The sequence below is a fragment of the Salminus brasiliensis genome, chromosome 2 (genome assembly GCF_030463535.1).
Source record: "Salminus brasiliensis chromosome 2, fSalBra1.hap2, whole genome shotgun sequence".
In the NCBI taxonomy this organism is placed as follows: domain Eukaryota; kingdom Metazoa; phylum Chordata; class Actinopteri; order Characiformes; family Bryconidae; genus Salminus; species Salminus brasiliensis.
The window spans coordinates 39820113-39844609 of NC_132879.1; the positions used below are offsets into that span (position 1 = coordinate 39820113).

General features: G+C 38.7%; 1 protein-coding gene across 2 annotated transcripts in view; it reads left to right on the top strand.

The window, feature by feature from the left end:
- syn3 (synapsin III) overlaps positions 1-24256 on the top strand; it is a 127874-nt gene extending 103618 nt beyond the window's left edge. For both annotated transcript variants that reach the window (XM_072672659.1, XM_072672658.1), the window contains exons 9-14: positions 1332-1406; positions 3279-3381; positions 17064-17195; positions 17313-17355; positions 18267-18426; positions 19484-24256. In XM_072672659.1, the coding sequence (XP_072528760.1) occupies positions 1332-1406; positions 3279-3381; positions 17064-17195; positions 17313-17355; positions 18267-18426; positions 19484-19607 (637 nt within the window). In that variant the 3' untranslated portion in view covers positions 19608-24256. The remainder of the gene's footprint in view (positions 1-1331; positions 1407-3278; positions 3382-17063; positions 17196-17312; positions 17356-18266; positions 18427-19483) is intronic.
- Positions 24257-24497: the final 241 nt, after the last annotated feature.

The window sequence follows — 24497 nt, forward strand, 5'->3', positions numbered from 1 at the left end:
TCTGCTATTCTCTATTGCTAACATGACTACTACCGTTATTAAATTTAATAAAAGAGAGCTCAGTCCATGAGCAGGTGTTGCCTTTGCATGAAACATAATCAATGTGGTTTACATTACAACTGCTATTTTGAAGAAAATAAACAAAAAAGAATGTCATATCACTGTTTTTCATTGTTACTCTGATTGGAAAACCAATACTAAGCAATAATACTTTGTTTTATTGATCTAATGTTTTATTACTGGATTCCTTTAAAGCTGCTGTGTGCCAATTGCCAAAAGTGCTATTACAAATATATTTAATTTGATCAGACGACTGCTCTCTAAATAAGCTTGTGTTATCACTCAGGAAAACAAAAACATAGTGTAGCCAACAAGAACAAAATGTGGTAACACACAGAAAGCACATATTTTACATGCTGATCTATTTTACAGGACATAGATCAGGATTTATAGGACATGTACACACTACACTCCCACTCTACTGTGGGTAGTGTAAATCAGTAAAATCAGTAAAAAATATTCAACATATCAGTGGATTTCTATTGTCAGACTGGATACTAGGGAGCCTGCAAGAAGGCAACTACTGTAGCTTGTAAGCTTAGATTGATTAAGACTTTACTCAGACTGTGACAATCAGACTGTTTACATAATCATCATTAGACTCAGTCTTGGAGTAATTTTAACCTTTTGTTGTGCCTGTAAACATAGTTGAAGTAAACATAGTTGTGTTATAGGATATTAAAGATGCTGTACTAATAAAGCTGAATTGAATTGATGCTGGTCGCACATAATCACCTGGTCATTTCCCAGTATGTGTAACATTACATGCTCTCTCCACAGATGAGTTCATTATTGACTTAACTGCAGACTGCCATTGTGTGTGTGTATGTGCATGAGTAAGAGAGGGAAAGAGTGAGAGAGAGGAATAGCTGTTGGATGAATCATCTCACTTGTCCACACAAATAAACTCTGTTCAGCCACTCGTCATTGCCTCTTCCCATCTTAAACACACTAAGAGCGATGCAGTTGTGACATGCGTCACACTTTGAAGTTTTCACTTTCCGAACATAAACACACAACAGACCGTGCTCTTATCTGCGGCTTCCACACTGCTTCCCTCCAGAGCAACGGCACAGCGGCTATTGCCTGGATGCAAGTGATGACCCGCAGCCGTGTTGATAGCATTCTTTTTAATCCCTAAGAATTAAAGTATTGACTGATTTTATCTTTGTCTGTGCAGCAGACCAAATCACAACAACTTTATTCCCCCATTTTACTCACCCTTCTGCCTGTCTGTCTGAATGGGTTTCTCTCTCTGTCTTTCTTTCTAGGAGGACCTCTATTTCAGGAAACTGGAAGGCTAACACAGGCTCTGCAATGCTGGAGCAGATCGCCATGACTGAGAGGTGGGTCTAATGGATAAACCATGAACTTTTTCATAATAAGTGTTTAATATATACTTCCCATCAGGTTTGGGGACTCTAGCTAATGACCTAAAATAAACAGAATACAGTTTAGAGCTTTTCATTGTAAAGACTGCAGTGCTGAAAGAACGGCTGAAAAATTGCTTGTCTTGGAAATAACAACATACACTGATATCAGTACTCAAACGCAAACATTTTAGCTATGTAAACAGCTTTAGAGTAGAATTCCAGTATGTGAATGTTTTATTTTTATTTTTAATATTATATTTTTGTTTAGGTAAAACAAGCTTTTCATAACAAGATATTTTGAGAGTAGGATAAATTTACTGACATTTGAATAGAACTGCCACAAACAAACCAGACAACATAAGCCTGACCTTGTGTTAGGACCTCCTCCTCCCATCCCAGAGCACCTTGTGATATTTTCATATTGTTTCTTTAAAATAATCTAAATAACTGCTTCCCCACACCTCCTGTAGTGGCTGGCTTGTTTTGCTCCACACATTTCCCAACACAGTCCCACAAGGTCTTGTTCTTGGTTCTTGTCAAACTTTCATTTTGACAACATTCAACTCCCTCGCAAATTAGGTTTATTAGCAACATTTAGAAACTTTAAGCAATAAGCCAATCAAACTAGAGCAATTTATCTATTAAAACAAAAGGTGTTTCCAAATTCAACACAAAATGCTACTTTTAATGACTACTGCAGTCTCAGAATTATTCAACCGCCTGAACAGAATCCCTGATAAGGGCACACATTTGTAAATCAGGTGGTAAATCAAGGTTAGTGCTTATAATAAAATACCTGGACTGGTGAGGGGTTTGCTGACTGTGACATTGATTGCATGTTGGAAATATGGCTAAGGCATAAGGGTTCAGAGAAGAGATCACTGCCTTCACAAACAAGGAAAAGGATACAAAAAGAGAGTGAAGCACTGAATGTTCCTAGAGATACATCTGAAATCATAAAGTTAAAGGAACACTGACTACATTACCTGAATGTGGCAGAAAGAGGAAGCTATTGCTGGCTGCCACCAGATTTCTGAGGAGGCAGGTGGGCAAAAACCTTTGAGTGACTGCAAGATTAGGTGGCAGCAGGCACTGAGGTTTCAGTTTGCACAGTAAGGTGCATACTACAACCCTAAAGGTCTCTATGCCGATATATCTCTACTGACCCAAAAGCACAAGAAAAGCCAACACCAAAACCACAAATAAGTCACAGATTTGGGATTCTGTTCTGTGGAGCGATGAATTGAAACTAGCATTTTTAAGGCCTATTGATCAGCAGTATGAGGAGGAAGAATGAAACATATGCTGAAAAGAACAATCTGTCTACAGTGAAGCATGGTGGCTCTGTGATGCTCTGGGGCTGACTGCTTCCTTGGGCACTGGAAACGTGCAGTGTGTGCATGGCAAGATGGATTCAGTCAAGTTTTTAGGAAAGTCCACCAAGGTTTTTAAAAAAGGCTGTCAGAAGCTGGTGTCTAGGTGATGCACAATGTTTGTAGCAGGTCATGACAGCAAAGGCGTTCTCTACTTGACGCTTGTCATTATGGGGGTTAAATCATTTTGAGACCATAGTCCTTCAGTAGTCATTTAAAGTGTAATTTTGTGTTGAATGTGGAGAAAGTGTTGGTTATATTAATTGTGTAACTATTTAAATGGTTGTTCTTTGATTTTTGTATTGCAAACAGCTGAAAGTTTAGACATTTTTACTAGGAAAGTATTTATTTATCATGCATTGATTTGATTAGAAAATAAAATGTTAAACATGTTATATAAAAAGTCAGTTATCTACCTGTTTACATTTTTTATCTTTAGTTAGCAGTGTCAGTAATAAGCTTGGTTCTTTAGGTATCGATTGTGGGTGGACTCATGTGCTGAGATGTTTGGAGGTCTGGATATCTGTGCTGTGAAGGCCGTACATGGTAAAGATGGCAAGGATTATATCATAGAGGTATGTTCTATGCCAACACTGCTTATAACTCACTACACTACACAAACACAATAAAATCATTTTAAATAATCATAAATCTGTCACAGCAATGCCCAGGATGGTCCAAGGGAGCCACAAACCCTGTGATATGTTCCAGTGCGGAGTTTACTGCTGTTTTCACATAGAGCTTAAGAATTGTTTTGTCTGCACATGAGCATGATGAAATCCATCTCCTTGGTTAAGCCAAAACAAACTAGCAAATTGGCCCAAAGTGTTCAAGTTTAAAGACTGTATAGAACAAGTGGCCATGCTTGTGACTGAAACTAATGTGACTCCCTGATGTGCTATTAGTTGGGTGGTTCATGTCCGTTCCAAACACAGAATTAAAAGTTCAAAGCAGCTTAGCGAACAAAACACTTGGGTGAAAATCATTTCTCATCTACAATGCGGGAGTGGGCAATCAGCTGAGCAGAGAGAATTTCAAGAAAAACGGTTATTTTTAGGCTAACACTCAAGCGCATGCATACACACAAACAAAATATAATCATCATGTCTAAGTTTATTTTTTTTAGCATGTTTAGGTTAAACAGTGTCTGTTTTAACCTAAATATGTCTGTTTTTGTTTAGTTTAGTAGAAAGTAACATGTTCAAATTCAGCTCATTATGAATCTGGGTCTGGCTGACACAACAGGCAGTGCTCTTCAGAGTGCATGTGCATAGCCAGTGTTTCCTTTCCTCATTTCTGCCACTACATATCAGCTTTATGAGCTTAAATATATCATCTTAAGCTCTGGGGCCAGAGCAAGTTTAATGTTTTTACTTCACTAGGGCAAATATTACCCATTGTTTTGCCACTTCTCACCTTCCAGAGGACGGGTTGCACTGAAATAGTGGACATCTATCTCGATGAAAATGAAATTTATTGGGGGGGGTTACAGAGATTATGTAGAATAAGTAGATAGAGTAAGAGTATCCAAGATTATTATTTTGGATTCTTTAGCGATACCCAATAGCCCTGATCCTATTTGTTGATGTAATAATGTAATGATGTAATAATCTATTACATTGATCGACCACTATATCATTTTTTTTTTTTTTTTTTTTAAAGATGTCAAAGAGAATAAGGGCTTCACAAAGTACACAACTTGAAGTCTTCAGAAAAATCATCAAAAATCATCAAATTGCATACATAAATCACTTTAACATGACTTACAGACAAGTACTCCACCAATAAGCTGCAATAATACAGGGGCTGAGAAACTTTTTAAAATTTTTAAATTTTATAGCACCCCCAATTGACTAATTGGATGGAAACTTGGTGAGCTACCCCAGAATCAAACACAAATCTTGTTGGTGGTTCTTACAGTTTGCACAGTAAGCTATAAAAATTGTTCCATTAAACCTGAATTCACACAGTAAAACTCATGAGCATGAAAGCAGCAATGTGACGTCATTCTAGTAATAATGCTTTTTTCAGCGTGAAATAAAACCTAAACCTGTGGTGAAGTATTTGGTGATGCATGGCGGTGCGGCACTGCAAATGATTGAATTCAACTGAAGGCTTCTGCCAGAAAGAGCTGCACTCAGTTGGTTCCAGGCAAGAAAGAAAGAGGACTTGCAGCATGTTCCAAGCTCATTGTACACAGTGCTTGGTCCACACAGGGAACCAGGGAACCATTTTAAGAGAAGATAAGATAATCCTTTATTAGTCCCACAGTGGGGAAATTCTCACTTTTAGCACTGCTTTGGCACTCTGGAGGTATGGAACATAATTTTACACATGTCCTTAAGTTTTTTTCCTTGGTAATGAAGTTAATGGGTGAGCTCTGAAATAGTCACGTTAATGATAGCATATTTTTGTGACCTTGTGGGTAACGTTGTGTAGACTATTTAACTAATGTACCATGGTAGCAGCCATTGGTTAACTAACACTGGTTAGTTAATCATTTTACATTGTGTATCTTTTCCTTGCTTTCTCGTATAACTTTGTGGCTTTAGAGTGTCATGACTGTCTTAACTGCCTGATAATCTGAATGGCATACGACTGAAGCCACTCTGGTGCCGTGTGTTAGAAAAACACTCGACTCCTACTACTGAGAGTGTGTTATCTTGTCCTGCTGCACTGAAGCCTCTCGTCAATGTTATTTATAGCTGAATAGCTAAGAATGCATACATCATGGGACATATCTGTTTAGACAGGCTGACATTTTTTTTCTCTTTTTTTTTGCTGTGGTAATGTTCTCATGAGGATCAGTTCAGGCCTAGAAACTCTCCTCAGCAGATACACACACACACACATTCACATTGTGGGCGGTCCAGCAGAGATAAGGGCCTTCAGTCTAAAATGATGTAATGCCATTAGATGCTGTGGTCTCTCCAACAGCCTCTTCTGGCAGACCGTCCAGCTTATTTTTTTTCAAACACATGCAGCTATGTTAGAGTATATGAACAGCTTGACTAATTGTCTTTGTGAATTTTACACAAAATTCAAAGTTGTGTGTGTGGGGGGGGGGGGGGGGGGCTTTTTATATGAAAATCACCTTCTCTTGCCCTATTTATTACCTGCTCATATGCTCTGTCCTACATTCCATTCTAGTGACGTGCTGTCTGCTCTAACATACAAGTTAAATATTAAATCAGTTTTACACATTCAGTGTATACGCAACCTTTAACAGGGCTGTTTTGGAATATTTGCCATGTAACCATTCCTGGTTAATATTAGTGGAATGTAGATATTTTTCTTATTTTCATGCAAAATGTATAGTAGTAAGTAGTCTAAATACAGGATAGTTGAGGGTCCCTCAAAGTAAAATTTATTTAGGGCCCCGTCTATCCATTATATTATTAATTTTTACATTAAAAATAAGAAACATATTTACACAAAATGCTCTAACACAATAGTAAACTATTATAGTATATATAGTATATAGTAGTATATAGTAAACATCAACTAAATGTTGGCAGATAACACAATATATGCAAATTTAATGAACAAATGATTTATTTTGGTAACACTATGCACACTGGCTTACTAGATAAGGAACCTATGTGTAGCTAGCATTACATAGCAATGCAGTACCACAGAATGGCTGCAGGGAGAGTCAGTTTCAAGTTCTTTATTACTCTACTCGTAGATTGAAGGAAATAAATATTTCAGTGTCACTTCACAGACCTGCCGTTTACCAGGCTGAAAAATGGAATGGAACTTTTTGCAACAAAGGGATCTATTGACATCTGGTCTAAAGCCAACACAGCGTTCTTCAATACGAACAACATACCACGCAAGCTTTGCTGCTTCAGCATTGGCAACCAAATGGTGATGCATCACCAGCAGTTCGAAAAGAGGCAGTGGTAGTGACTCACATGAATTAAAGGAAGCATATGCTAGTCTTTACCCTCCTAGTGTTGGGAGCAGTGCAAGTAATGGAGGGGGGGGGGGGCTAACAACTGGGGTTGGGTAATTGGCTCTTCTAAATAGGAGTAAAAATGTTAAAAAAAAAGTTTTGAAGTGGTCTGGTCAAAGTCTTGATTTGAAACCCCATTTAGGCTCAGTGGCAGGACCTGAAAGGGGCAATTTGTCACTCGAAAGCCCTCCAGTGTGGCTGAAATATAGCCATTCTACAAAGAAAAGAACACCATAATTCCACCACAGTGATGTGAAAGACTGTATTCAGTTATATGAAGTAAAGTATAATGTTTTTAAGCATGGAAGTGTTACTTTTCCATGACATTTCCATGTGTTTCTTAGTATTATGTTGCTTTTTGTTTGAGAGTTTGAAACCATTTAGAGGGACAAATATGTGAAAATAGAGTACTAATAAACAAAAACCTAAATAAGTAAATACTGTCTTCATAAGACACTGTTTCTCCAACGCCCAATTAACAAGTGACTGTTTATGCTTGACACTTACATAAAGAACTGTTGGAATTAGGAACAACATCAATGATGGAGAAACATTTAATTTAGTATTGTCTGTCACGTGGCTTGGTACATGTTACCATGATTTGGTCTGGTGTAAAAAGTTAAAGTTATATAACACTTTATTAAAGAGTATTAGGGAGCTTGTTATGCTGGTATGTTAACCTTTTAAACACAACTAATATTACAGTTGCCACTTGAAGCAGTGAACCTTATTTAGACATTTTTAGTTTGAGCAGCAATTTGCACCCAACTAACCCAGAATCCCCTTTGAGCTTCACTTTCATTTTGAAACTCTGAACATGACTGGAAACCGTTCTGTCTGGAAAGCGTGTGACGAAGCACATTCCACCTCAAAGCTGTTCCTCCACAGGAGGCAATTACCTAGGTGAGGCCATAACATAGGAATGTGCTGCTACCACGTCACACATGTCTACCACTGTACATAATCTATTCAAGTGCAGATTACTCATCAACTGAATATGATCTAATAACTTTCTTCTACTTTAGGATTACTCATCTCATATTTAATATAATTCAGTTCCTTATTAAGAAGCGTAGGTTTTGCACACAGCTCAGAGGTCAGCTCAGGTCTGTTTATGAGGATAGAAATTGTGTTATTGTGTTATAATGCAATGGTTTGAGGTGAGGGTAGATGAGGGTCCCTCAAAGTAACATTTTACTTAGGGCCCCGTCCTAAGTAAAAAATAAGAAAAATATTTAACACTAAATGCCCTAACACAATAGTAAACTACAGTGGGGAAAAAGTATTTAGTCAGTCACCAATTGTGCAAGTTCTCTCACTTAAAAAAAGATTAGAGAGGCCTCATAGACATCATAGGTAGATCTCAACTATGAGAGACAAAATGAGAAAAAAAATTCTGAAAATCACATTGTATGATTTTTTAAAGAATTTATTTGCAAATAATCGTGGAAAATAAGTATTTGGTCAACTACAAACAAGCAAGATTTCTGTCTGTCACAGACCTGTAACTTCTTCTTTAAGAGGCTTCTCTGTCCCCACTCATTACCTGTATTAATGGCACCTGTTTGAACTCGTTAACAGTATAAAAGACACCTGCCCACAACCTCAAACAGGCACATTCCAAACTCCACTATGGTAAAGACCAAAGAGCTGTCGAAAGACACCGGAAACAAAATTGTAGACCTGCACCAGGCTGGGAAGACTGAATCTGCAATAGGCAAGCAGCTTGGTGTGAAGAAAACTAATAGCAATAATCAGAAAATGGGAGACCTACAAGACCACTGCTAATCTCCCTCGATCAGGGGCTCCATGCAAGATCTCAGCCCGTGGGGTCAAAATTCTCACAAGAACGGTGAGCAAAAATCCCAGAACCACACGGGGACCAAAAGGAGCAAACCTCCTTCCATCAGCAAGGGCATTGAAGATGAAACGTGGCTGGGTCTTTCAGCATGACAATGATCCCAAGCACACTGCCAGGGCAACAAAGGAGTGGCTTCGAAAGAAGCATTTCAAGGTCCTAGAGTGGCCTAGCCAGTCTCCAGATCCCAACCCCTTAGAAAACCTTTGGAGGAAGTTGAAAGTCTGTGTTGCCCGCCGACAGCCCCAAAACATCACTGCTCTAGAGGAGATCTGCATGGAGGAATAGGCCAACATACCAGCAACAGTGTGTGCCAACCTTGTGAAGACTTACAGAAAACGTTTGACCTCTGTCATTGCCAACAAATGATATATAACAAAGTATTGAGATTAACTTTTGTTATTGACCAAATACTTATTTTCTTGCACAATTGGCGACTGACTAAATACTTTTCCCCCCCACTGTATATACAAAAGAAATAGAATAGAAATGTACTATCAAATCGGCTGTACCTATTGTTATAGTTATACAACATATAAAGGTTTTGCACACAGCTCAGGTCTATTTATGAAGATGGAAATGACTTTTGACATTTGTTTCAATCCATCATTTCTGGGACCCAGCTTTCCGGTCAACTTGGCTGCACTAGCCAGAGTAACAGCAAATGGATGGAAAGTTTGGAGAAAATATTAAATGAATAACAGTATGGCATATTGATGTTTGAGGCATGAAGTTCGCACAGTGCTAACAGACAGTTATACCCTTGGTTTCTTGTTAGCTACGGTTTAGCCTTGTAGACTGAGGCAACAAATATGAAAATCTAAGTTTGGACACCACGCAAAAATTATATGGCCAAAATTATGTATATTGTTTCCACCATACCTATTGCTACAGGTGAATAAAATCCAGCACACAAACATTGGCAACAGAGTAGGTCATACTGACTAAGTGTGGCACTGTTATAGGATGCCAGTTTGTGAAATTTCTGTCTTTGCGAAATCTAAACCGGTCAACTGTAAGTGCTGTTATTGTGAAATGGAAGTATCTAGGAAGAACAGTCCAGCCACAAAGCGATAAACTCTGCAAACTCACAGAGCAGGGCTGCAGACTGCTGTCTGTCTCATTGACAAGAATGAAAAAAGTTATAGACAAGCATGTTAAAGGTAAAGGTTATAAGACCATCTCCAAGCAGCTTGATGTTCCTGGGACTACAGTGGCACATATTATTCAGAAATTTAAGATCCATGGAACTGTAGCCAACCTCCCTGGACATGGCCGCAGGAGGAAAATTGATGACAAATCAAAGAGACGGATAATACGAATGGTAACAAAAGAGCCCAGAAAAACTTCTAAAGAGATTAAAGGTGAACTTCAAGCTCAAGGAACATCAGTGTCAGATCGCACCATCCGTCATTGTTTGAGCCAAAGTGGATAGTTCATAGTAGATGACCAAGGAGGACAACATTGTTGAAAACAACTCATAAAAAAGGCAAACTGGAATTTGACAAACTACATGTTGACAAGCCCCAAAGTTTCTGGGAGAATGTCCTATGGGCAGATGAGACAAAAATGGAACTTTTTGCCAAGGCACATCAGCTCTATGTTCACAGATGGAAAAATTAAGCATATCAAGAAAAGAACACTGTCCATACTGTGAAACATGGAGGAGGCTCTGTTATGTTCTGAGGCTGCTTTGCTGCATCTGGCACAGGGTGTCTTGAATCTGTGCAGGATAAAATGAAATCTCAAGACTATCAAGGGATTCTAGAGAGAAATGTGCTGCCCAGTGTCAGAAAGCTTGGTCTCAGTTGAAGGTCATGGGTCTTCCAACAGGATAATGACCCAAAACACACAGCTAAAAACACCCAAGAATGGCTAAGAGGAAAACATTGGACTATTCTGAAGTGGCCTTCTATGAACCCAACCTAAATCCTATTGAGCATCTTTGGAAAGAGCTGAAACATTCCGTCTGGAAAAGGCACCCTTTAAACCTGAGACAACTGGAGCAGTTTGCTCATGAGGAGTGGGCCACAATACCTGCTGAGAGGTGCAGAAGTCTCATTGACAGTTACAGGAATCGTTTGATTGCAGTGATTGCCTCAATAGGTTGTGCAACAAAATATTAAGTTAAGGGTACCATAATTTCTGTCCAGGCCTGTTTCATGGGTTAATTTTTTTAAATAATTCTGTTGAAGCATGGTTGAAAAGCAATGTCTGACTTTCAGTGGTTAATTTTCATAGCATTTTTATAAGTTATTTCTGTGACCATTGTGGGTTTTTCTTTCATTAACCGAGGGGTACCAACAATTTTTGTAATTTAGTGTTGTCTTTCACTGAACTTGGTCTGTGTTACCATGATTTGGTCTGATGTAAAAAGTTTTTTTAAATTATGTTATATAGTACTTTATAGAGAGTATTAGGGAGCTCACTGACATGTTATGCTGCTATATTAGTTGTTATGCTGGTATGAAAACCTTTTAAACACTTGATGCAGTGAACAATACGGATAGTGCCCTTATTTAGACATTTTTAGTTTGAACAGCAATTTGCACCCAACTAACCAGAACGCCCTCTGAGCTTCACTTTTATTTTAAAACTCTGAACATGACTGGAAACCGCTCTGTCTGAAAAGTGTGTGACAAAGCACATTCCACCTCCAAGCTGTTCCTCCACAGGAGGCAATTGCCATAACATAGGAATGTGCTGCTACCATGTCACACGTGCGTGTTCAGTCTTACTGAACACAATTACTAGGTGAAAGTTAACAGAACAGCCTAAAATCACTGTTGGCGACATCAGGCATCAACTATAGTGATTTAAAACATGCCACTGGATTGACAAATCTAGGATCGACAGATGCCAGAAAAACAGCAACTACCATACTGCATAATGACAACAGTTTGGTGGAGGAGGGATAATGGTTTAGCCTCGCTTAGTTCCAGGGATGGTTATGGTTGACATAAAAGTATACATAGACATTTTGGACAATTATATCCACCTTTCCTTTTCCAGCATGACTGTGCCCTTGTGCACAAAGCGAGGTCCATATAGACATTATTTGGCAAGTTTGGTGTAGGAACTCCAGTGCTCAGCACTGACCTCACTGACCTCACTGAAACCTACTAGCAACCTCAGCCTGTCTTGCTGCTGTTGCGTATGTCTCCATTTAAATGTTGGCGAGATGGCATAGTGAACATTGCACTCAGCAATCTTAAAGAAAACAGCCCTGACCATCTTGCATTCAATATCCAACAGAATGATCTAACCTTGCCATCTGCTGAATCACTCTGAGGCAGTAAATTATAAGCAAGGGGTGTGCCCAAGCAGCAGGCTCGGAAACCGCCAGTATTTGAAGTGAGCGGTGTCTGCTGTGGTTGCCAGGCCTCAGGGGCTACTTGGTAACTGTGGTGGTTATGAGTAAAACGCAGCACCTCCCTGCTGGAAGGCCAGTCAGAACAGCCTCTGTGCTGTTGCCTGTCCTCCTCCCTTCTCTCCCTCTTTTCTGCCCCCCTCCTGGCTTTTCTCCCATTTCTGAGCAGTGTTTATGCCACAGAACCACACGCATGTGAGCAGCTGGCCCAGGCACGAGTCTTCCGTTGCACATGCACACCAATGGAATAAGGCCTCATATACTAAAGTCAACATATCTCATAGAAGTTCTCTTGGCATGAGCATATTAATCATATATTACAGAAACATCTGACAAAAATCATGTTCTTCCCCTAGCTTCTATGTATAGAAAAGGTTTTAGACTAGCTTTTCTCCAGTGGTTTGCGGTAGTCACATGCTGTGATGTTAGCATAAACCATAGTTATGTGTTAGCTAGCTTGCTAGTTAGGCACAAGCATGTTTTTCCTGATAGCTTTTGTGGTACCATAGTACTGAAGAACAGTTAACATTAGACACTTATATTTCGGCCACCACAAGCTGCACCTTGCAAAATCTTGTCTTGTGTTTTTCCCATATTTAACACGTCCATGATTGTCACAAAGACCTCCAGGAATTACCTGTGCAATGTTTTTAGTGTGTCTACTTAGCAGCATTATTTAAACTCAAAGAGTTCTTCAAAAGCACAAATCTTCACATTTAACAAAGTATTTATCTTGTATATGCTTGTGTCTTTGACAGTAAAGAAGTAAGTGCATCTTCCCTGTCTTGTAGTGACCACATGACTCTCAGCTCCTCTCTACGGCTAGGTTTTGGTTACTCTCTCTTCTTTGCTCTCTCATTCTTTCCACCCGTGTCTCCCTCCCTCCTCTCCCTTTCTCCCTCTCCCCATTTGTTTTGGTGCCCATGTCAAGTGGCGCAGCTTTTTCCCAGTTTAAGCACGTCCTTAGTGGCCCGATGCAGCATTTCCAAACCCCAGCCCCAGACACACACATGACTCACACTATTGTGGCACACGCTTTACAGCCAGCCTCTTGTTGATGAGTCTGTCTGATTGAACACTTTCCGACTGTAACGCTGTTCCCCTTAAAACACCCAAACATCATCAAGGTCCTCTCCCAGTTTTCTTTCATTACAGGCTAGTTGAACATAAGTGTGAAGCCATATGTAATTTCATGTTTAACACTAAGAAGATCTCAAGGTTTGTCACCCCAGCCACAGTGAGGTCAATATACAGGGTGGGCCATTTATATGGATACACCTAAATAAAATGGGAATGGTTGATGATATTAACTTCCTGTTTGTGGCACATTAGTATATGGGGGGGGGGACTTTTCAAGATGGGTGGTGACCATGGTGGCCATTTTGAAGTCGGCCATTTTGGATCCAACTTTAGTTTTTTCAATGGGAGGAGGGTCATGCGACACATCAAACTTATTGAGAATTTCACAAGAAAAACAATGGTGTCCTTAACGTAACTTCTTATGTACAAGCTTCTCTTTGTTTACAGCCATTGACATGTCGCAGAGGTTAACACATGAGGAGCGGATAGAAATTGTGTTGATGTCTGGTGAACGCAGTACCCGGGTCACTGCAGCAGATGCAATGCAAGACACCCTACGAGACTCCCATGCTACAGTTAGAAAACTGCTTGCCAAGTTTCATGAAACTGGTTCAGTGTTGGATTTGCCAAAATGTGGACGCATGAAAACTGTCACTAATGAAGAAACATTAGTGGCTGTCTTTATTCAGCAAGAGCCCACAGCGTAGCACTCGCCGCATGTCACTGGAGAGTGGCATCAGTCGAACATCCCTCGGCGGATATTAGCTACTCACAAATGGCACCCTTACAAACTCCAGCTGCTGCAGCATTTCAACGAGGATGACCCAGATCGGCGCACTGAATTTGCAGAATGGGCAAAACAAAAATTGGAACAGGACCCTCAGTTTACACAGAACATTTTGTTCAGTGATGAGGCAAACTTTTATGTGAATGGTGAAGTTAACAAACAACCACCGCTATTCGTCTGACACTAACCCACATTGGATAGATCCCTCCAAGACTGTTGGAACACAAAAATTGATGGTATGGTGTGGTATATGGGGTACAAAGATAGTGGGGCCATTCTTCATCAATGGAAACCTCAGGGCCACTGGATATTTGAAATTGCTACATGATGATGTGTTTCCCTCTTTATGCACTGAAGCTGGCATGTTCCCTGAGTTTTTCCAGCAAGATGGTACACCACCACATTATGGGTGTCCGGTCAGAGCATTCCTGGTGAACAGTTTCCTGGAAAGTGGATTGGTCGTCGTGGGCCAGTTGAATGGCCCCCAAGCTCTCCCGATCTGACCCCCTTAGACTTTTATCTTTGGGGTCATCTGAAGGCAATTGTCTATGCTGTGAAGACACGAGATGTGCAGCACCTGAAACTACGGATACTGGAAGCCTGTGCTAGCATTTCTTCTGCGGTGTTGCTATCAGTGTGTGAAGAGTGGGAGAAGAGGGTTGCATTGACAATCCAACACAATGGGCAGCACTTTGAACACATTTTATAAGTGGTCAGAAACCTGTAAATAACCCATGAAAGAATAAAGTAATGTTAAAACCAATCACACCATTGTTTTTCTTGTGAAATTCTCAATGTGTGATGTGTCACATGACCCTCTTCCCATTGAAAAAACTAAAATTGGATCCAAAATGGCCGACTTCAAAATGGCCACCATGGTCACCACCCATCTTGAAAGGTTTTCCCCTTCCATATACTAATGTGCCACAAACAGGAAGTTAATATCACCAACCATTCCCATTTTATTTAGGTTTATCCATTTAAATGGCCCACCCTGTACATGCATAGATGACACACAGTTAGAAGCGTAAATAATGTGCTCAGTGCTGTCACTGAGTGGCCATGTAAATGTACTGCAGTCTGTGGTCACTCAGCCATGGTTTGGGCAAAAAAGGTCCTCCTTATTAGATCATCCAAACAACATCCATCATTGAAACAACTGTTGGCAATTGTTGGCACCCCTGAAATTCTTCTCAAAAATTAAGTATTTCTCCCAGATTAAGTATGGTTTGGGTAATTGGCAGTCCAAATTTGGAAGAAAATGGGGGGAAAAACTGCCACAACCATGCATCTGCTCTCCTTCTATTATTCAGAAATAGGCAAGTGGCCAGTTTGATTGTATTTTTTTGTATCTGATAATCAAACACTACACAGAAAATATTTATTCACAGTAGTACAACCTGGTTTTAGAACAGCTAATATAAAAAATACAGATTAAAAAAAATATTAATTAATTTATTAATAAATTAATTAATTTATTTATTATTTTAATTAATTAATTTATTAATTAATAAATTAATTTGACAATCTTTGTCACATTGCAGTGGATGTATACTGTTGGTGTCTTTTTATTATCAAATTCCAAAATGCTTATATTAGCTTTAAGTGATTAACTAAGTACTAGATTAACTTAGTACTGGATAACCTGCACTATATATATATATAGTGCAGGTTATCCAGTACTTAGTGCAAGTACTTACAGAGATAAGAGAGATCTGTAATTTTCATCACTTCAACTATGAGAGACTAAATGAGAAAGAAAATCCAGGAAATCACATTTAAAAGATTTTTAAAGAATTTATTTGTAAATTATGGTGGAAAATAAGTATTTGGTCAATAACAAAAGTTAAACTTAATACTCTGTAACATAACCTTTGTTATGATAGAGGTCAAACGTTTCCTGTAAGTCTTCACCAGGTGTGCACACACTGTAGCTGGTATTCCTCCATGCAGATCTCCTCTAAAGCAGTGATGTTTTGGGGCTGTCGCTGGGCAACACAGACATTCAACTCCCTCCACAAATTTTCTATGGGGTTGAGGTCTGGAGACTGGCTAGGCCACTCCAGGACCTTGAAATGCTTTTTACAGAGCCACTCCTTCATTGCCCGAGCGGTGTGTTTGGGATCATTGCCATACTGGAAGACCCAGCCATGTTCCATCTTCAATGCTCTCACTGATGGAAGGAGGTTGTGGCTTAAAATCTCACGATACATGGCCCCGTTCATTCTTCCCTTAACACGGATCAGTCGTCCTGTCCCCTTTGCAGAAAAACAGCACCTAAGCATGATGTTTCCACCCCCATGCTTCACAGTAGGTAGGTATGCAACTCAGCATTCTTCTTCCTCCAAACACAACGAGTTGCGTTTTTACCAAAAGATTCTATTTTGGTTTCATCTGACCACATGATATTCTCCCAATCCTCTTCTGGATTATCTATATGCTGTCTGGCTAACTTCAGACGGGCCTTGACATGTACAGGCTTAAGCAGGGGGACACGCCTGGCACTGCAGGATTTGAGTCCCTCTTGGTGTAGTGTGTTACTGATGGTACCTGTTGTTACTTTGGTCCCAGCTCTCTGCAGGTCATTCATCATCTCCCTCAGTGTAGTTTTTGGATTTTTGTTCACCGTTCTCATGATCATTTTTACCTCACGAGATGAGATCTTGCATGGGGCCCCAGATTGAGGGAGATTATCAGTGGTCTTGTATGTCTTCCATTTTCTTACAATTGCTCCCACAGTTGATTTATTCACACCAACCTGCTTGCCTATTGTAGATTCACTCTTCCCAGCCTGGTGCAGCTCTACCATTTTCTTCCTGGTGTCCTTCGACAGCTCTGTTTGAGGCTGAGGACAGGTGTCTTTTATACAGATAACGAGGTCAAACAGGTGCCATTAATACAGGTAACGAGTGGAGGACAGAAGAGCTTCTTAAAGAGGTTATAGTTCTGTGAGAACCAGAAATCCTTCTCGTTTGTGGGTGACCGAATACTTATTTTCCACCATATTTTACAAATCCTGCAATGTGATTTTTTTTCTCATTTTGTCTCTCATAGTTGAAGTGTACCTATGATGAAAATTATAGACCTCTCATCTTTCTAAGTAGGAGAACTTGCATAATCAGCGACTGACTAATTACTTTTTTGCCTCACTGTATATATTGTATTATATTACTGTATTATGAGTGGGAATCTGGGAATCTGCAGGTAATGGACAGCTCCATGCCTCTGATTGGTGAACATGTGGAGGAGGACAAGCAGCTCATCACCGATCTGGTCCTCAACAAAATGGCCTTTGCCCTGCTCGGCATCACCTCTCCTCAGCCTTCTTCTGTTAAGGTACATGAGCAAGTTAAAAAATATGAGAAACAAGTGTGTTTACGTCTGTTTAGATTATGGAAAAGTATGTATGTTGTTTAACTTTAAAAGCAGTTCCTTATTTTATGTCTGGGACAGACTCAGCCTGGTCCACAGACAGCCCAGCCAAGAAGAGCTCAAGGTGAGTGAGAAGCTGCTCTACTGCATTGAGGCTAGCCTCTAGGTAACAGTATATAACAGGCTGGAATTCCGATACACTCGCCACACACAATGGAGGTCTGGTAAAGAGGGAGCATGTTGTGAACATAGTCACCTTTCTGTGGAAGTGGTCATTAAAGCAACAGAAAAGCAAGAGAGAAAGAGAAAGCAAGAGTTTTTGTTTTATTTGGACCTGGGGTTGTTGTGAAACTCATTATGGTTTGCTAGTTAGTAATAAGCTGTGAAGGTTAAAGAGTGTACAGTTGCTATTGAAATGATTCAACCCTCATTGCAAATTAGGCTCATCAAAATGTACAAACCTTCAGCTGTTTGCAATAAATCAGTTAAAGAGTAATTTAAATAGCTCAACCCAACTAATAATATAAGTGCTTTTTCCACATTCAACACAGAATGCCACTTTTAGTGATGACTGCAGTCTCAGAATTATTCCAGACAAGCATCTTTAGTACTTGGTAGAGCACCCTTTTACTGGTATAACCTGCTGCAAACGTGATGCATAGCCAGACACCAGTTTCTGAAAGGGTTTCTGAGGAATCTTAGCCCAGTCTTTATAGACAATGGCCTCCAGTTCACTAATATTCTTGGGCTTGTATGCTGCAACCACCTTCTTCAAATCTCACCAATCCCACCAAAGAAAATCAGGCAACTGTGACAGTCACTCCAGGACTTTTCAGGTCTTCTTCTTAAACCAAGACTTGGTGGACTTTGAGGTATTCTTGACATCACTGACCTTATTGGAAGCACTTGTTATATTAGTTTCATTGAGCTATTTAAATTGTCCTTGTTTGATTGGTTTATTGCAAACAGCTGAAATTTGCAATAAGGATTGTATCATTTTAGTTGCAACTGTGTTTGTTTACCTGTGGCCTACAGGAGGTCCTCGCTCAGCCTCTGGCTCTCCGTCTCAGTCTGCTCATGGCTCTCCACAGCGAGCCCGCTCTGCTACCACCTCACCCAGTCAGGCCTTCCAGCCTGGCCCTATTCCAGCCTCCGGTTCTGCAGGAGCGTCTCAGAAACAAGCACCGCAGCTCAAGTAAGTCAGCTGTTTTGTGTGTGCACTACCATCAATGTGTTTTGCACACAGTGAGTACAGATTTGATCAAGATCAGTGATATCAGATTTGATTTGAAGTGGTGGATACGACTTAAATGAATAAAATGACCAGATTAGAAAAAAATTTAATTTCTTATTTATCACAAGTAGGGCTGCACCTAACAATATATATTTTTTATTGATTAGTCTAGCGTTTTTTAATGTGTTAGAAGGGGGGGCCCAGAAGCACAAGGAAAACACATGGTCATCCTAGACTTAATGTATTAAAGGGTAAACACATGTGATCTATAAATGGTTAAAAACACTAAACGACTATGCTCTGACTGGACAATCTAACAAAATTTAATAATAAATAAAATTCAAGTCACTTCCCGGAGGAAGACTAGAGCAAGTTTTAACGTCCAAAATAAAATTATTTTACAGTATTTATTTTGTAATGTTTTTGAGCATTGCTGTTTTGTTTACATAAGTAAGAATTTTCTCAATGAGTGCAGTTTTAGCAAACGTTTTCCTTAACAAAATGACTAAAAGTAGTGCATATGTGTGTGTGGTAATTTGTTGTCAAAGAACACAAGGGGCTGTGGAATTGATGACATCTTGATGCCATGAATCTTAGACAAACATGTATATAATGTTGAGATACCAAAAGAATTGTACAATACTTCTCTTATTTAGGTTTGTTAAAGTGCGTGATGATTTATGTGTGATATTTGTTAAGTGTGTTTGTTCCTTCATACATTGGCCTTTTCATCAATTTGTAACTACCAGGTATCAAAAGTTTGTAAAACAGTTGGAGTTGAGCACAAAGTCTTGATTGTGGTTATTTTTTTTTTTTGCCATGCAACATATATTTAACTGACCACCAATTGTCGAATAACAACAATTGGCGTTTTACTTTAAGCTACTTTTTGGCAGCATTCATGATAACACACTCCCCCTCATGTTCTGCTTAATTATACACTCATTCGTTTACTGTTCTGATTCTCAAGCAAGTAACTGATCCCTGATATACACTACTTTATTCTATTTTCTTTTAGCAAATCGCAGTCGCTCACAAACACCTTCACAGAGACTCTGAGGGGCAACCCCACAGATGATGAGGCCAAAGCCGAGACCATCCGCAGCCTCCGCCAGTCCTTTGCCAGCCTCTTCTCTGACTAATCCACACACATACTCACACACACAGCGACCAGCACTTTGGGATGAAAGATGTTCTGAAGGTCAGCAGATTCTGTGTGAAGCTTAAAGGATAGGTAACTCTGACCGTACGGCGTACTGTAGGCTAATGTTTATGAGTATGAGTAGTAGTTGTTTAATCTATCTTCAAAATCACAGAAAACCAGTGTCCCACATACATAACCCTCTCCACCCCGGGTCTTTGGGGATTAAGGGCCTGTGTTATCAGATAAGAACTAATTGCTTGAACTGAATTATATTTATTTCATGAGTTTTATTGAAAAAATTCTTTGACCACATTCCTTGGTTTGGCCATTTAGTTTTTACCATGTTTTTTTAATGCGTAGTAATTGCAAGTACTATTCAGACCATTACCACAGAAGCCCTGTATTATTTGACTGATTCACATAGGACACTTGTTTATTAATTACATAGATGAGGGTGTCCCTTTACACATTGTCACCACACCAAAACAGTTTTACACATAACACCTCCCACTGCTCACAAGTACAACACTTATACTGTCGCTCTCTTAAAGCTAGCTTGCTAGCAGTCGTTAGCAGTTGTGTAGCAGTAGTTTACAGCCACCAAACTTTTCATAAAATCAACTAGAATTACTTTAATCATATTGCAGACTTTAGTTTTATGTGTCATTAGCTTGTTGTAGGTCATTACTTACTGGCTTAATTTGGGATGAGTAGAGTAAAAGTCAGTGCCTCCTAGAGTGCCTCCATAAAGAGACAGAGACAGAAACAAAATCATTCAGTGCGCTTTGGTGTGAAAGGCTCAATTACAGATGAATTTACTGGCTTTTTTTCTTTTCTTTTTTTTTTTAAACTGTAGTAGTGGTAGAAACCAGGGATCGCTAAGACTACACCCATTAGAGAACACGAGTGACAGTGAACACATGTCTGGGTTTTATATATATATAATGTAGATGAATCTGATAATGCATTTTTTTTCTGGGGACGGTTGGCTTACCCTACCCATCATAAATGCTCTCAGCACATGATGAAATGATGACCAGTATGCCAGTTATAGGAGAAGTTTAACCGTCCAACTGGGTGTACGTTTATGTGTGTGTGTCTATTTCAGCATTTCATCTGCGGTTTCAGATGAATTGGCCTTGAGATCAGTGATTTTGCTGGTCAGTCAAAGCGTCCCAGTGTTCTATCATGCCTCTTAATCCAGTCACACACAGATGTGGATATATGTCAACGTTGCCTTCTGCTTAGATATAAAGAATTAAGATTAAGGAGTGGAGAAATGGTGCATGCAATTTTTTTTGTCCACAGAGCTAAAAAAGAAAAAAGTTGAACATGTTGACATGAGTCAGATGAGACTAAAAGCACTGACATAACCAGGCCATAATTACATTACTGCATCAAATACTGCACTAAAATAAGTCAGTCTCAGTAGTGCTTTAGTGTGTATTGTATGATGAGTGTTGCTAAGAGCTCTGATCTGCCACAAGCAGTTCAAACAGCTGTTGTTTCATTGAAAATTCGTGGACAAAGCCATGAATTATGTAGTACCTGTATCATGCAATATACCACAGTAGGAACATAGAAATGATTGTTATTTCTAAACAGATCAGTCTTCCATTAAAAATGAATCTTCCCTTTATAAATGAAGATGTACTTGACAGTGTATTTTTTGTAAATACTACTCTCTCATTTCTTGGGCATTTTATGTGTTTACTTTGCTTGGAAACTCTGACAGTGGCATGCAAGGAAATAAATAAAAAAAACTAATTTGCCAAAAAGTAATGTATTTATAAAATGGAATAAAAAGGAATTCAATAATTATAGATGAGATGAAAAAGTATTGATGACCTAGGGGTTACACCAGAAAACCATCAGTTCATTGACATAAAATGTTTTTTCTGAGAAGCAGAAAGGTTAAAGTTACTCAACATTCTAGGTGTTATATCTGCCTTATTGTTTTTCCTTTTTTTGTATTGTGCAATATAGGAAAGTATTTGTGACCATGAATTGTGATTCTGCCTGTGATGATGCGTGGCTGAGTCTCTTTCTTATTTCTAACTTAAACGGACCAAATTCTGTGTTTATGGAAAAAACTAAGTGTAACACTGCTGTAATGGAATTTATTTTAATTCTGTTTTTTTTAAAGAATGCCTAATCTCAATGTGCTTATTAATATTAATATTATCATTTCTTTCCATGCACATTATGAGGTGCAATGAAAAAGCCATAAAATAGAAATGATTGAGGGTTTTAGTCGGTTCATTTACTGTTCTGCATTCATATTTAGAAGCATTAAGCTACTTCAAATACTTGATTTAGTCTTAATTTAGTCTTTCTTATATAGCCAGTAAACTTATGATAGATATGTTGCAATGTATATAATGTGTAGAGTTTTGACGAGTCTATTGAAGTCTCCCAGTTAATTAATGAACTAACTGAACCTCTGGTCTCTGTTAAAGGAATACTCTAGCATTTTTTCAACTTAATTTCTAAGACATTATTTGACAACTGAGTGCATTAACATGCACCTAATAATCCAGTAACTGCAGACAAACAGATTTTGTTAATAATCCAATTAACGCGTTTACATGCATGTGATTTCTACTTTGCAACCAGCCAATAATCTCACAGAAGCATGCAACATAACCTTTAACGTAGCCTGCTGTGAATTTTTGTAAACCTTAACCCACGTTACCATTTTTATGGTTTCTAAAAGTACACAATGCTGCTCTTCTTACAGCCAGCTATCAATATTGCTACAAAGATGAAGACAAGCTTTTCCTTTCTTTTTTTTTTTGAGCGAGCATAATGAGAGAACCAAAAACATTTTTAGACCTTCACCCAGTATAAAAAAATAAAACTATTCTATTTACATGACCACTTAACTGCAGAAATCAGATTATGGTCAGATTAATGAGTGAGTGTAAGCACACTCAATTAATGCCACAAGATGTGTATATATCATTATTTGTTCCTGCGCTCTGCAGAGTAAGGCTATTTGAGATTGTTCTTCTATGTTTTTTTTCCTGTAAGTACTTTTGATATGTCCAGAAACCACAGCAGAAATAATAGTACTACTAATAGTAATGATAACAGCAACAATTTTTAGATTAATCTATTTTTCTTCAGATTAAGCTTTAACTGGCTTAATCGTGGCGTGCAGGTTAAAGCTTATTCTTATTTCAGTTAAAGCTTACCGAGCTGTAGTCTCCATGGCTGCTAAGCTTAACCTGACAATACTGAAGTGCTGACACATGACTGTTTCTCTCAAAAACCAAATTCTTTGTTCGATGTGTCAAAGCTGACACTCAGTTTTGAGAATCCTCTCAAATGTGCACTCTACTATTGACTTTTTGTATCTGCCTGCAGTGCTGAGAACATTCAACCAGAGCTGCGCAACAGCCTTGTTTTAGCCTTGCTAATGTGTTTTTTTTTTTGTTTGTTTGTTTTTTTAAACCAGCAGTAAATAGCATCTAACAGTCACTGGGGGCTGCTCTCATCAGCTCTAATGTGGTTAATCTGTAGCATATCAACGCAGCCAAACTTTCCTTTACCTAAAATACAAAAATGTCAGAAAACACATAGACTCAAAATACACTCACAATAGAAGCAATTCAATATATAAAGACTAAGTTGAAAAAAAGCTGGAGAATCCCTTTTAGCTCCTTAAAAATGTATTGAGGGAACTATTTATCATGGTATACATATTTGCTGTGGTCATATTGTGTATGTATTTATATAACTTTATTTTATTTATATACTTTATTTATATAATTTGTATTTAATTACTTTTTAAATACCTTGTTTCTATCAGCCAACTGTGTTCTTTAAGAAGTATAGAGAATTTACATATTTGATTTTAACACCTGATGTCTTTTTCCTGATATTTGCCATATGTGAGTACTTATGACATGGAGATTAGTTATATAGCTGAGGGGATAGCTGTCTATTACCACTTGACCTGCGGTCACTGGGCTACCTCACCTGTCTCCTGTCTCTCTAAATGCAAATATATCTGTCATTTACACACAATGCAGTAAATGCCCAAGCTGTATCCTTAGCAGAAGTATTTCTTGTTTTGCTTTAATTTTTGATGAAAGTTACAGGGGAAAAAAACAAGATTCCTTGATCTTACTGATGTCAAACATGCTGCATTGGGTTACAACATGATTATTAGTATGCACTGCAAGTCATTTACAGACATGACTCAAAACCAGCCATTGCAGCCATTAATAAAGAAGTTTTCATTTTCCATTCTTACAGTAATTCTAGCCGAATGAGCCTACAACATACATGTAAAAACCCAATTATACACACTACACAAATAAACACATCACAGTGTAGAAACAAAAGATAACAGTGAGGAGCATACACATACATAAACATGTTCATGTGTTTTGTCATATTGCAGTGAGTGTATGCAGTGTAGTGGTTTTATATTCATTAATTGTGGCATGATTAAGACTCTCTGGTGCCTCTGTAGTGTAGTTGACTAATAAATATATCAGTGTTTCTGTCTGAATGCTTTATGTATAGTGTGTGTGACTATACATGTGCTTTAAATGTAAGACATGGCATTTTGTTACCATTTTTGGTTCTCTGTTTTGGTTCATGCAAAAACTAATAAAATGGACAGTGTTTAATATATATGGGTCTTTATTTTGCTTATTTATTTATATAGATGCAATCTTTAATCAAAGATATACAGACTGGAAAAAAACAATTACTCCAAATGTACCCTTGAAGACTTTTTCGTCCATATTGTCCACATTTAAATGCTTAAATTATGCTTTATTTGATTAAAGGGTTCGCCTGGTACAAGAAAAACCCACTCCAACTCATCCCAAACATCTCACTACAGAAAATGAAAGAGGGAGGGGGTGCTTTA